This window comes from Pteronotus mesoamericanus, unplaced genomic scaffold, assembly GCF_021234165.1.
Source record: "Pteronotus mesoamericanus isolate MK-2021 breed Mesoamerican mustached bat unplaced genomic scaffold, CSHL_Meso_final scaffold_85, whole genome shotgun sequence".
In the NCBI taxonomy this organism is placed as follows: Eukaryota; Metazoa; Chordata; class Mammalia; order Chiroptera; family Mormoopidae; genus Pteronotus; species Pteronotus mesoamericanus.
This window is the reverse complement of record NW_026555329.1, coordinates 7581439-7596529: the sequence shown is the minus strand read 5'-3', so window position 1 is coordinate 7596529 and position 15091 is coordinate 7581439. Positions and strand designations below refer to the sequence as shown.

The following is a 15091-nucleotide window of genomic DNA, read 5'->3' as shown; positions in this document are numbered from 1 at the left end:
TCAAGCACAGCACAGGGAATAGCCAACAGTATTATAGTAACTATGTGTGGTGCCAGATTTGTACGTGAATTATGAAGGAGGGAGGGGATCACTTTCTAAATTATATAATCAGCTAACCATTGTGCTGTGCACCTGAAACTAACATAAATAGTGAATGCCAACTGTAATTGAAAAATAAAATTTAAAAAATTACCTAATACATCTCAGGGCTCATGTGATGAAGGTTCAGGCCACCCAAATATTTTCTTTCTTAAAGCCAAATGTGCCATGTAATTATCATAATTATAGTATAAATAATAAGTATCACAGAGGTAAAATTTGCCATCTTCATTTAAACGAAAGGTGGGACATCTCAGGGGCCGTGTAAGCCCACCGACCATACTGGAGTAGCGAACAGTGTGGTTCTGCGCCCGATGGCATGAGCACATCACAAGAAAAACAGGACTGTTCATAGCATGTGCAACGTGGTGTAAGCTACAATAGGTCTTCCAATCTAGAGAAAATATGGGTTTAATTGATAGTTTGGGGACCCATGAACATCAACTTGGGAAAAATAAATTCCTACATCAAACTATGTATCAATTCCAGGTGGATTAAGATTTTAAATGTAAAAAAGTAAAATGATAATAGTGCAAGAAAATGAGTATCTTATAATCTTGGGATGGAAGTGCCTTATAAAAAAAAATGTCTGCGATAAAACTCAAACAAAAGAGATCACAGATTACATAAAAGTATCTGAACAGCAAATGATAAAACTAAAATATAAATGACAGATTACAAAAATTATTTGAACACATATTAAAAAAAATTATCATCCCAAATATGTAGAGCTCTTAACAAAAGCAATAAATGGAAAAACACCATAGGCTTAAGAGAAATCTTCAAGAAAACAAATGTGCAGGCAATAAACAAGTGGTTCAAACTACTAAAAACTAAATCAATGTAAATTACAAATCATCATATTTTCCCCAATCGAATTGCCAAAAATTAAAATGATTTGTAATCCCCATTTTGGCAACACTGCCAACCATACATTGCCGACAGGATTGTAAATTGGTCCAAATGTCCTGGAGGACAATCAGACCATCTATATCAAAAAGTACAATTATTTACTCCTTTTCATACAATTCCACTTCTGGGACTTTTAACATTCAAATAAGGATGACTGTACATGTATGTTCAATGTGTGTGTTTACTAAGAAGTAAAGTATTAACCCAAATATTCACCATTAGGAAATGAAACAAATTACACACTGAAATTCTGCTGATATTAAAAATCAGAGTACCTTTATATATTCACATGGAAAGTAACCTGTATCAAATGAAAGTAAGTCCAAAGACTATGAGTACTTTGATTGCATTTATATTTTAAAATATTTTCATGTCAATTTGAAAACTCTAAAACTACACATGAAACTGACAACAATACTTATTTCTGGGATGCAGAATGTTACATGGGGGTGTGGAGTCACGAGGGAGGGTGGGGAGACACTTTTGCATTTGGAGCTTTAAAAAATGAATATATATTAATTTTGTAACACAATGTGTTCCTTTTTGGATGAAAAATATCCAAAGACTATCCTTGTGGTGACTGTATTGAATAAAGCAAGTTAAGAGATGCAGTTCCAACCACTTGGAAGTTTGCCATCACTGACACACTGATGGGATAAAAATACTTGAAAATGGCATCATACATGGGCAAAGCACTTAAGGCACTAATTGAAGCAATGTGTGAAAAGAGTCAGCATATCCTATCAGAGGCAAAGTGATAACATTTGAAGCTGCTTTCCATTTTATCAATTCAAAACTATCTGTTGGTGTTTTCACTGCTAAGCAGCTTAGAGACAGGGCGTAATCCCAGCTCTCAGGGAATTTATTTCGTCAAGACAGACTGATCAAGAGACATGCTTCATAAACAGGTACACGGTTTTAAACAATGCAGAGTGCTACAAGTTAAAAAAAATCGTCAGAACAATTATGATTACACAGCAAGCCCAATTAGCTCACTTCAGTCTGGAAACACTTTATGTAGAAGGTGGTATTTGAGACAGTTTCTGCTCCAGTGTTTCTCCCCACCTCCTCCCCTGCTCACCCCACCCGCCGTGCGAACACTGCGCTTTGCCTGGACCTGCGAAGTGACAGTTCCTGTGGCTGTTTCTACACTTGGTTCGTGCCTTTCAAACTTATCTTTGACTTACGCTTTGTTTTGTATCTCATGGAAAAAACTGTAAGTGCTTCGAGAGTAGAAACCATTTAAATCATCTATTTATTCCAAATGATTAATGAGGTGCCTTGCGAAGTTGGTGACTGATAGGAATTACAGCAAAGGTAAGCAGTCTGGTTTAGGCCAGGGGATTTCTGTGAGCAAATACTGAGATAAAAAGATAAAACCTAGGTTAGCACAGCATGTGACAAATGTTTTGAAAAATATCTGGAGGCTATCATCATCAGAGGTTTTACATCAGATAAAAACAACAGTCACTGTATTCTAGGCAAGGCAAATACCAGATCTGCTTTTTTAAAGCTCATCACATTGTGAAAAAGCATGAATATAGTTTCAAGTTAAGCATGTTTTATTTCTTCAAAAAAGCAAATTATTTTAAATTCTCTAAAACACAAATGACCAAACCACCAAATGAACAGATACAAACATGTAGGAATTTGCTTACTTTGCTAAGCCACATTGTATTTATTCATGAATAGCAGAACTTTGAAACTTCCTTGGTACTTATGAAGGGGAATTGTTTCACTAAAACTTAATTTTCTATATTAAGTCAGACATGATTACAATTATGCATTCAAATATAAAAAATTTTAAGGAAACATTTATAAAACTTCTGAGTATCCCCCTATATTAAACCCTGAGAATACAGCTTGTTTGAAACTTTTTTTGACTCATCCTTCCTTTAAACCAGTGCTGTCCAAAAGAAAGATCATGTGAGCCTTGTGTGCACTTTTAAGTCTTTAAGCAAAAAAAAGTGAAAAAATTGAATAATTTTAACATTTAATCCACTATACCAAAACTATAGTAAGTTCACTAATATACAAAACTGAAATATTTATATTCTTTCTTTGTACATCTTCAAAGTCTGGCATGTATTTTATACGGACACCACATCTCAATTTGGAGTACTCCCGTTTCAAGGGACCAATACTCACCTGAAACTAAAATGTATGGGAAGATACTGGCTTGCACCTTTCCACTGGAGATTACTTGTAGGCAAAGACTGCAAACTCTGTGTTCTACCACTGTAAATTTGGATCAAGATATACTACAAGCAGAATTCATAAATTAACAGAAATTAATGTAAGACCAGTGCTGTTTCTGATACTATGTAACTAGCAACAAAAATGGCTGCTACTTGTAGTTGGATTCAACATTCACTCATTTAAGATGCTAACACAACTAACAGCGAGTGAACCATCTTCTTTTTCTTCGTAGCACTTTGCATAATGAGTAATTTTCTGTGTGTTCTTACTTTGACTGTGTGCATGTGCATCTGTTTCTCCTGACACGCCATGAGGAAGGAACTGCACTCACTTTGTTTGCCATGACAGCCCTGGACCTCAGTAGAATGTGTTGCACACAGTAGATGGCCAAATACCTGTTACATGAGTGAATACTGCCATGCGTTGATTATCAGCCTGAATCGGCTTATCATTTCATTACTCAGTCTTTCAGTAGTTAAGGCACGTTTGACATTTTCTCAATGAAAGCAGTGAACAGCTGTCTCTTCAGAACCATTTCCAGCAACCTAACCCAACTATGAAAAAGTACTGGGGAAATTCCCCGCTAACCAGAATCTGATTTATCCTGTCTTCACCAGATCCTCTTCCTCTCACACACAACAAAAACAGAACGGCTGAGGTGCAAGCACGTACAAGAGAACACCCCTCTCCACAACCTTAGACTCAGAGAAGAAACCACCACCGAACGTGCACCTGGAAGGGAAGGACAGCACACTGTTTCCTGCCATAGCCAGCAGGGACACGGTTCCTCGGGGCTCTCGAGGTTTCAGAAGTTCCCATGGCAAACCATGCGAAGTTAAACAGAAATACTGTAGTCGCCACGATAAAGGAAAATCTGAAACTGGTAAATGCCTTGAATTTTTTTAAAAAGCAAAAAACAAAATGGCCTGCAATTTCATGATAAAGAAGGTAATAAACCAAACACCTAAGCTCAAATTCGTTCTTTAATGATGATTAACACTGCATTATGAAGTCCTTTTGCTAGTATTGGGATTATATAAATAATTTTATTTATCACGTAAGAGCTGGAAGAATGCAAGAGTCGAGACTGAGAGGAACGCTTATCTTTCGTTTGGTATACAATAAAATGGCACTTCAATAATACTGGCATTTTCCAAATGATCAGTTCTGCAATTTTAGCATCAAACACTCAACTCCTAATCACTAGTTTCCTGTTTTAAAAACTATTTCCTATCATTCACACATTTACTCATCTACTGTGTATAAATCAGCCTTTCGATACTGAATCATATTTACAATGCAGTTAAGAAAATTACTTTTTCCTTTTTTTTCTAGGAGAGTGTTCCAACAGAGGGGTAAATTCAGCCTCCTCGGCGTGCTTTCTTTTCTTTTTTTTCTTTTTATGGTCACTTTGGTAACCACTGGAGTCACTGGCTTGAAAAACAGGGTCCTGGTCCTGATCTTCCTGGTGCTTCTTTTTCTTTTTCTTCTTCTTCGGCTCCTCATCCGAGACGCCATTCACATTGTTAGGCAAGTGCAGGTCGGTCTCCTCCATCACGACGTCTGCTAGACCTCCTGGCTCTGCGGCACTGCCTTCTACTTCATCTGGCTCTGGGTCTTTCTTCTTTTTCTTCTTCTTCTTCGGGGGTTTTTCAACAGCTTCTTCGGAGCCAGTTTCTGTTACTTCTTCAGAAATAGCACAGCACTTGGTTTGTAAACTACAAATTAACAGTTTAAAATGTTACAGAGTGATAAACAAAAATTAAACAACCAAAAAAAAGAGATCAAGAATACCCCAGTATGCTGAGATTTTTCTAAATAACAGCAGTATGAGACACATAACTATGGCATAAATGTCAAATATTCTTTCCTATTACCCTCAGCCCATTGAAATGTTAAAATTACTGTATCCCAAGTACTTCTTCCAGCCTGTTTTCACACATAAACATGACATGAAAAGGTTGTCAGAATATGGCTTCTAAATTTTGGTTTTGTTCAGAAAAATTTGGTCACTGACCACCAAATGTCACAATACCCAGGTATATCTGCCAAACTACTGACATATGAGAGAGAGAAAATATACTTCTGTTATGTATCAAAATAATGGAGTTTCCTGTCTACTATTTCAGTCCTTGTTTCGAATAATAGTTCCCTGTTCTTCTTAACCTATGCTGAAGCATACTACTTCACAGTTGTGAACTAGATCACTCAAATAAAAACAAGACTCAAGAAGCCAGCCTTCTTTCTGGAACTGCACAGTCCTATAGAGTAGCACTGGTCACATATAGTTATTTAACGAGATAACTTTAAAAATTCAGTCCCTCAGTCACACTAGCCACATTTCAAGTGCTCGATCATGAGACTACTGAATTGAACAAATTCAGCACACCTCTGCCATCACAGAAAGTTCTAATGGACAGCTGCTCAAGAACTTGAGCCTCAACTCTTGTTACTTATCAGGGCAGAATCTAGAAAAATTGTTAAATTAACATCAGCGGTATTCTAAGAGTTCCCCTACCCCCATTAAAGTTGGCTCTCCAAGCTTAAGATTCAAGATCAGAGTAATTAAGAATTCCAATATGGAAAAACAGAAAAATTAAACAACCTACCTGGCATAATGACAATAATCAAATTATTTTTGTTTCAATCATATAAAAATAAAAGCAGGCTAGTAAGTTATACAATATGATTAAGCTTTTAGTAGTTTCAAGCTCAAGGGATCCACTATTTAAAAAAAATAACAACAAACTAGAAAATACTCAGCAAAACCGAGTTATTACAATGCAGACCAGTTAGCTAGGTGTAGAGCTTTAGCATATTTAATACACTGTTATAGCACTTAAGATTACTATTTACAATGACTTTCTGGTTTGAAAGCATAAATACTCTAATAAAATTACACATACACACACATACTTTTTTTTCTTAAAGAGGGTTTACGGTCTCTAAATTCAGAATTAAATAGAAACAATTAAGTATCAAAATGATAATAATGTGATTAGCAACTGACCTAGTGACACTTAGTTTTCCCCGAATGCAGAACACTCCAGCAGCATCTGAGTCTAAACGAAATACTTCAAATTCTAGTTCATCACCCACATTTATTTCCAGGGTCTGCCACTGCTCGGTTGGCATCTGCTCAGGTTTAGGGATGGAGGCATTGAAACACCCGTGGACTAAACAGCCAATGTGGCTGGAAGACACTTTATTAACTGTGCCCTGAGGAGAAGACAGAAGAGTATATAACATCAAGAAGAGATCCAAAGAGTTAACAAGTAAATCAAACTTGGTAAGCTTCAAACTGATTTTCAAAGAGAAAAACATCAAATAATGGCATAGTTTGATATGAAAAAGTTTATCTCCAAACTTACCGCACGTCATACTAAAACAGTTTTAGAATGCTGTAGAACTTTTAGAAAACTCAAACTTTATTAAATAAGTAATTGCATATCAACTACTAAGCTGGATACACAATTAATTGTCTATCCCTCCACCTGCCAAAAAACCCACCTCAGCCCCCATCTGAAGATTCGAGGGGAAGCAGAGTACTCTATAACCGCAGTCAAATCAAGCAGAAGTTACTCTTTGATATGACCTACATGTGAAAAGACACGCAGGAAGCGTGTGCTTCTTATCACTCGGATCTATACTGCATTTCTATAAAAAGTCTGAATTTCAAAACTTAAAAAGCAGCCCTGGCTGGTGTGGCTCAGTGGACTGAGTGCTGGCCTTCAAACCAAAGGATCGTCAGTTTGAAGTTTGATTCCCAGTCAGGACACGTGCCTGGGTTGTGGGCCAGGTCCCCAATAGGGGGAGCGCGAAGGGCAACCACACACTGATGTTTCTTTCCCTCTCTTTCTCCCTCCCTTCCTCTCTCTAAAAATTAAAAAGAAAATAAAATTTAAATCTTTAAAAAGCATTCCAATTAGAAGACAGCCACCCTTTATATGTAAATCTTGAGTACAGCTGTTTGGACTAAATCACAAAAATACTAGAGGCTTTAAAACTGAAATACAAGTGTGTGCCATACAATTTTAAGCTTGAAATGAGTATTTCCAAGAAACTTAAGTTTTCTGTTCTTCCCCTAGGAATCAACGTAGATAAGGTACACTATTAAAAACCTAAAATATTTTTAAAAATCCTGTATTTTGACTTATAGAATTATAAACTATTAACACATATACAATGCTGTTTCATGTTAGCAACTCCTTATACACATAAAACGTTGTCGTCATTATCAGGAGACTGGTGTCCAAAATGGTATCTTCTGCATGGTCTTGACAAACTGTGGTATATCTATAAAATGGAACAGTATTCAGAAATAAAAATAAATGAGCTATCAAGCTATAAAAAGATATGGAAGAATCTTAAGAGCATATTGGTAAGTGAAAAAAAAAATCTGAAGAGGCTACACGTCGTATGATTTCAAATATATGACATTCTGACAAAGGCAAAACTACGGGGACAGGAGAAAGAGCAGCAGTGTAGGGTCCCAGGGCGAGGGAGGCAGGCATGAACAGGTAGAGCACAGAACATATTTAGGAAGTGACCAATTTTCTACTGAATTCTGTAATGGTGGATACCAGTTATTACCGATTTGTCAAAACCCATAGTATATACAACACAAAGAATGAACTCTAATGTCAACTACAGACTACATTCAATAAGGCTGTATCAATACTGGCTCAACAACTACAGCATGTACCGCACTAACACACGATGTCAGTGATAGAAGAAACTCTGTTCCATTTTTCTGTATGTCTAAAACTGCTGTAAAAAAATAAAGTCTACCAATCAAAATACATTCAGTGGGGAAAGTCTTTTCAATACATGGGTCTGGAATAACTGAATAGCTAATGGGCAAGAAAATGGATCTCAAGAGTCTACCTCATACTATGCACAAAAAATTAAAGCCTGATCACAGACCTAAATGGAAAAGCTGAAATGACAAAAATTCTAGAAGCTTATAGAAGAAAATCTTCAGAATCTAGGAGCAGGCAAGTTTCTTAGGATCCAAAAAACAGTAACGATAAAAGGATGCTATGATGAACTGGACCTCACCAAAGTAAAAGCTCCCAGAAATGCTAATTAAAACCATTATGAGAAGCTCTTATATGCCCACTAGTAAAATTAGAAGACTGACAGCACCAAATGTTGCCAAAGATGTGGAGCAACTGGAGGTGCCAAATAGTAAGTTAGCCAAACAGCAACTTTTCATGAAGTTAAACACACATCAACTCTGCGACCTAGCGATTCTGCTTCTAGTTTTTAATCTAGGAGAAATGAAAATGTACATTCACAACAGCTTCACTCCAATAGCTCCAGACTGAAAACTACCCGGTGTCCACCAATGAAGATGGATAATCGAACTGCGATATATTCATTTAACTGACTATCATGAGCAATAAAAAGGGAACAAACTATAACACACACAACAGCATGGATAAGACTCGCATTGAGCAAGAGAGGCCATTTTAGAGTGCGTATTGAAAAATCCCATTAATATGGAATCATAGAACAATTTTATAGAATTATAAAACATGCAGGAACTAATTTATAACCAATGAAGCCACAACAGTGGTTGTATCTAGGAGAGAGAGAGAGAGAGGGGTGACCAGGAAGGGCCTGAGAGCCATTTCTAAGGAGACACAATGGTATATGCCTTTGTCAAAAGTCATTGAATTGCACGCTGTGATCTGTACATTTTATTGTACGTAAATTATTCCGTATTATTAAAAATAAATAAAAATTGGGAAAAAACCAGTCAAATGTATTTAAGGTCTGGATTTTGTTGTAGGAAACAATATAAGGGATAATTTTACTTTACATTTTATACTTTCTTTACATTAGAATGTTATCTCCATGGACATGTTTACATTTGTGATAATTTACACAAAGCAGATGACAGTTAGGTTTAGGAATTTTTAAGTACAAATCTATAACCAGCTTTAATAATATGAAGGCTGGTTGTAGGATTCCAGTTTGGCGGTCCAAATATACTATTTCTTCCTGTTTAATTGATACTGAAAAAAAAATAAAATTAGAAATGCCATGAAGATTTTGTGATAGTAAAATCTAACCTATCTTTACATCAACAATATGAAGGTTTAGTTATCATTAGATAAAGCATTTCTATATTTTTTAGGTAAGAAAAAATTATATACATATGAGTAGATATACATATATGAACATATACATACAGAATTGTTGATGGAAGAGAAGGGCAAGAGAAGAGGATAAAGGACTACATTTCAACAGATTTCACATCAATTTTCACATTTCCAGCTTCTCCTGAAGGCTAAAAGGCCTTCCCCCCAGGTCCTCTCACTCATGGCAGTTTGACCCGAACCACTCCCCCATCCTTGATTCATTTTCAATACCTGCCCATGGTCATTTTAATTTGCAATTCCTGCATTACATACTACTATATGGTTTGGATCTTTTACTTTATGTTTACTTTTTTTTTAAGTATTTATTTATTTTTTCAGGGAGGGGCATGACAGAGAAAGAGAGGGAGAGAAACATCAACTGGTTGCCTCTTGCATGCCCGTAACTGGGGATCTGGCCCACCACCCAGGCATGTGCCCTGACTGGGAAATGAACTGGCGACCTTTCATTTTGCAAACCAATACACAACCCACCGAGCCGTACCAACCAGGGCGAATCTTTTACTTAAATAAACTAACAAGCAAAAAACTGGATTTATGTATAACTGGGAAATTTTAAAATAATAATAAAAATAGATCTTATTTTACACCTTAAGATCATTCTGGTGCTATACAAAGAAAATAATAAATTGGATGGACACATACTGTATACATGCATGTGAGTTTTAGGACAGTAAAGTTTTAAAACTTACCTAGGTTGAACTGATGGGAATAAATTTTTCCTTTACCTTTTAAAATAATTTTTAGTTACCCACAAAAACAGTCCTAAGGCATACAGTCTCTTAAGTTTCCAAATTATGTAATTATGTAACTATATGAAAAAAAAAAAGCTAGGAAGAAGATATACGTACCATAAGCTTCTGCCCTGTTTCAGGGCAGAAAATAACAAAATCTGCTTCAATATTAAGGTGAATGTATCCTTGATCATCATAAATATCTCCCAGTTCACCCACTACTTTGATGTTATCATATGCAATGGGGACACCCGAAAGGCTGTTTAAAAAAAAAAAGAAGAAAATTGGTATATTTTACTCTCTTTTAAACTAGGCATTATTGTACTGATTAGCTATTCTGAGTCTAAAAATACATCTAACTGTAGCCACCCAAGCCAAAGACACTATATAGGATATGGTTAGTCTGTAAATAACTTTTCTATTTCATTTTCACCAAGCGTTCAAATGGCTAAGTTAAAAATAATTATTTAAGATAGGTACCCAAAAATGTCCAAATATGCATGAGCAAAGAGTCAACCGTTCTTCCCTATTTGCTATTCATTTGGATTCTAATCATGCCAGAATGAGAAAAAAATAGGACAGAAAAAAAAAAAACCCACAAACAAAAAAAGTCTTCTATATTCTTGTGAGAATGACTGAATAAGCAATTTTGGTATTATACAGAATTAACCAAATTTCTGTATTAGACGGCATACAAGGTCTGTCCGGAGAAAGTCCAGCCACTGTTAATATAGTAAGAGCTGTTTGCACAACATCAGTGTAACCTGGCAGCCAAGGAGAGTAGATTGGAATGTGTGTGTGTGAACAATGATGACTTCACTGTACTAGTCAGTGGGGGTGGTAGATGCTGTTGAGTTGAGCATCTGTAGTGTGTGGCCAGTGCAAATGACTGAGCAAGTAGAGCAAAGAATCTGCATCAAATTTTGTGTTAAGCTTGAACATTCTTCCACGGAAACTACCCAGATGATTCAGAAGGCCGCAGGTATGGGCAACTGGTGATTGGCAGCTTCATCACGACAATGTGCCCACTGACATATCAAATCTCACATCTCCTGCCTAGTTTTTGGCAAAACATCCAATCACTCCGGTGACTCAGGCCCACTACAGCCCAGATTTGGCACCCTGCAACTTCTGGCCTTTCCTAAAACCAAAATCATCTTTGAAAGGCAAAAGAGATTTCAGACTGTCAATGAAGATTCAGGAAAATAACATGGGGCAGCTGATTGCAACTGGGAGAACTATGTGAGGTCCCAAGGTGTCTACTTTGAAGGGGACTGAGGCATCATTGTTCTATATACAATGTTTCTTGTATCTTCTTCAATAAATGTCTTTTTCATATTACATGGCTGGATACCTTGTGGACAGACCTGGTATAGCAAGAAAAGTATTAGGTTAAAGTTGAACCCCTGAATATTAAGGCCAATCACATAATAGAGAAAAATCCCTAACTGCAACTCTTGCTAGTAAGTGGAAATGGAAAGAAATACAACTATATTATTCATGGGTAAATGATTCCAACACTTTATATGTTTGACAGGCAGGATTAGGGGCAACTACTACTGCAAAAATGTCATTTCCAAGTTCTTAAGGAATTATAACGCCTACAGAGGCAGACCCAGTGATTTCCTCCACCACGCCCACTACTTGTTTCAGAAAACGTTCCTGACGCCCCCAAACACGGCTGAAACCTATCACTCCTCTTCTCCCATATGACTCCATGCATAGTGTGATCCCTGTTCTTAATCTCATTTTATTGAATCTACGTGTGTATGTTTGGATTCCACATAAGACTCCTGGAGGGCAGAGAACATTTTTGCTGAACTCAATTAATATTCTAGAATAATTCACACAGAGTAAGAGAGAGAATTTCTCCTAATAGTTGTTTAAGTAAAACAGCCAGAAGCCACTGGAAAGGAACTTCAATAACTACTAAATTAGGAAAAACTTAAACCCAGAGACTTGCTCTGGAAAGCACTCTTTTGAGGTATTAATTTCTGCATGTGGCTTTCCTGAGCAGGAACTATATCATCACTAAGACTACATTAGGGACACAGATAACACAGAGTTAGAGTACGGGGCGGGGGGCAGTAGCCATATTAGACAGAAAAACAAAATTAAGACTTTGTTTCCCATAAGCAATGATTAGAGAGTGAGTCTCAAAGTCGGGGAATACTGCTGCCCTTTAGGGAGCATTTGGGGATTTGTGGTACGCACCACGGTTGTCACAATCTCTGGCTAAGGCCAAGGATATGAGCCACTCTGCCACAGGCAGGACAGTTCTGTACAATGAACAAATGTCCCTAGCTCTACACCACTTTCGAATGAAGGAATAAACTGATTTGTAAATAGCTGGGCATACAATGTAACAAAAAAAATTAATTATTAAAGTCATTTTTGCATGGTTTTAGTATGCATTAAAAATTTCACGAATGTAGCTACCATATAAATACAGATTGTTTTGTATGAAACTTTACTGAGAATTATCCATTCTCTTGATTCTCTAGTCGGGAAACAAATATATAATATATTGTTGATTCATACATACTGTAATTCCTGCTGGGTTCAATGTTTTGTCCCTCATTAGGAATGCAGAGTTCAACGCCTGATGCCTGACTTGCACTGACTAAAGCAGAGTCTTTAGCACACCCACAAATAAGGTGGGTGGGGGGGTAATAAGAGTACAGTACGGACTGCAACCTGCTCTTTAATCTGAATTGGCCACACCATCCAATTCATTTACAGAAATTGTCATTCAATTAGTTCCTAGTCTCTCTGGTGGAATGACTCCTATTGCAGACACCTGGGGTGACTCTGCCCTAGACTGTCCAGTGGAGGCCTTAACTGGTTATAAAAAGTTGTAAAATACATGAAACAGTTGCCTATGTTTCCAGATTTTATGACCACCCTGCAGAGCCATCCTCTCTTAACTGGTCTCTTGTCTACTGCCTCACCCTCCTTAAACCATTATCTAATACTACCAAATCATAACAAGAACTGCAGTTTAGTTTTTGAAACTGCAAATCTGATTATGTCCCAAATATCAGGCATATATACTACTCTCTCAAGAGTGTGCCAAGTTTCAGAGTTGGAGGGTATTGTGTTAGCCCTTTTTAAGAAAAAAGAAAAAAACGGACAAAGGCAGGAAAGAAGAGCGACATGGCTATTGTCTCTGGGCTGTTGCCACCCTGGCTTTGACCCACTGCCCTCCCCTCCAACTGCATTCGTCGTCTTTCCTCTGACATGAGCCTTGCTCCGCTTATTTAACACTTACAATCCTCTGGTCAAAGCATTCTATTGCCCATCTATCCTCCACTTGTTTATGCCATTCCCCCCCCCCCCCGAATGCTACCATCTCAAAGTATCTTCCTCCTCGTAAGTTGTTCTCAAAGGTCCTACGATCGAATTCACCACTCCTTACCTTATTATAAATTTAGATTTCTGCCAAATTTTAACACTTCATTGCATTTAGCTTACATATGATATGTATCTTCACTAGAGCTTCAAGCTCCTGAAAGCACAGATGTGGCTTTTCCTTTGTTTTTATACACCAAGTCTCTAGTATACAAAAGAGACACAAAGTGTGGGTTGGTGCTTAGAGGACACCCTATATTGTTTGCTAAACCTGTGCAGAGCTCAGGATTCCTTCAAAGATTTGGATACTTGGCTCAAGGAAATTGACATAGGAAATTCCTGCAATTTCCAGGGGCTCATAAAATTCCTGAAGGGTAACAAGGAATCCCTAGAGAATCCCCTCACCCTAGTTTTAGAACAGTCTATCTGCCCCCTCCCCCAGCCTCTACCCTTGCAACTCGAGTAAGAGTTTTCAAGTTACTCTTGAATATCTTAGGCTAAATGCACCAGAAGTTTATTTTTTTCACCCTTAAGAACAATAGGCGGGCCAGTTAAGACTAAAAACAAAACGTAATGAAACTAATAGTATTTCTCTCATCCCTTATCAGGTCCACAAGACGAGGAAAGTCCCAGGGCCATGACAAACAATGCTGACCTTTACGGCTTATAAATAAAAATTGTAGCAAAGCTGCATTTTTTTTTTTATATGAGAGCATCAACTGAACTAGCGCATTCCAAGCTTTCCTTGTCCAATGAAAAAACCTACAGAACTGAGCCTCACCGGTCTCCAGACCCCTGGTCTATTCTTACCCCTAAACCCAACTTTTGGAGCGAGCTTCTCCAAACCCTCCGCCGCCACAAGTCACGTCACCTTTACGTTTTCTTTCTTGCCTATGAAAAGGGCTCTGCACGGATCTTGAGCAGGGATGCACTGGCCTTCCCGGACTCCAGGCCGCCGGGGGGCTGAGCTCGCGGTGGCCGGTGCGACTTTCCCCACGCGCCCCTTTTCTCTTGCGCCGTCAGAACCTCCATCCGCCGACGCCTCCCGTGCTCAAAGAGGCGGCATGCTATATTACGGCACTGTCCGCCCCACGAAGGGAAAGACTAAGAGACTGGTACCTTTCGGAATAGCGCAGGAGTTCCGCATCGAGCTGTTCTCGGATACCGGTGCGTTTCCTGTGAAGGTAGCGCGGCGACAGCGCGATGTGCCTTCGGTGCGGCCCCGCCACGAGGCAGGAGTAACGGCTGTTCAGCAGTGCACAAGCGGCAGCGTAGGTCGGCAGCTCTAGACAAGGCAGGACGCCGGCGGGCCCCACCACCGGCCCCTCGGAGGCCGCTTTTGGCCGCGGAGCCTCCGAAGAACCTGCAGCCATGCTCCTTGTCAGGTTTCCCACGGCGCGCACCAGTGACGCAATCATAATCCCCTATTTCCGGACGCAAGTTATACGTCATCTACCATCTACCACGCCCCTTGTACATTTCTCTCCTTGAGCTGCATTACACAGCTCTGACCAGCAGGGGGCAACCACTTTTTCTCACTTGGACAACTCTGGGAGCTTGGAACCTGTGGCTCCCTATTGAGCATGCTCCAAGGCCAACAAACATCGCGTCTCTTTTAAGGACTAGCAA

General features: G+C 38.4%; 1 protein-coding gene across 1 annotated transcript; it reads right to left on the bottom strand.

The window, feature by feature from the left end:
• Positions 1–2307: 2307 nt before the first annotated feature.
• On the bottom strand, positions 2308–14848 carry POLR1F (RNA polymerase I subunit F). The gene is made up of 4 exons (XM_054564053.1): positions 14582–14848; positions 10229–10370; positions 6221–6429; positions 2308–4928 (listed from the first exon to the last, which is right to left on the bottom strand). Exons 1-4 carry the CDS (start codon positions 14833–14835, stop codon positions 4523–4525), a joined length of 1011 nt encoding a protein of 336 aa, XP_054420028.1. The 5' UTR covers positions 14836–14848; the 3' UTR covers positions 2308–4522.
• Between the last annotated feature and the right edge of the window lie 243 nt (positions 14849–15091).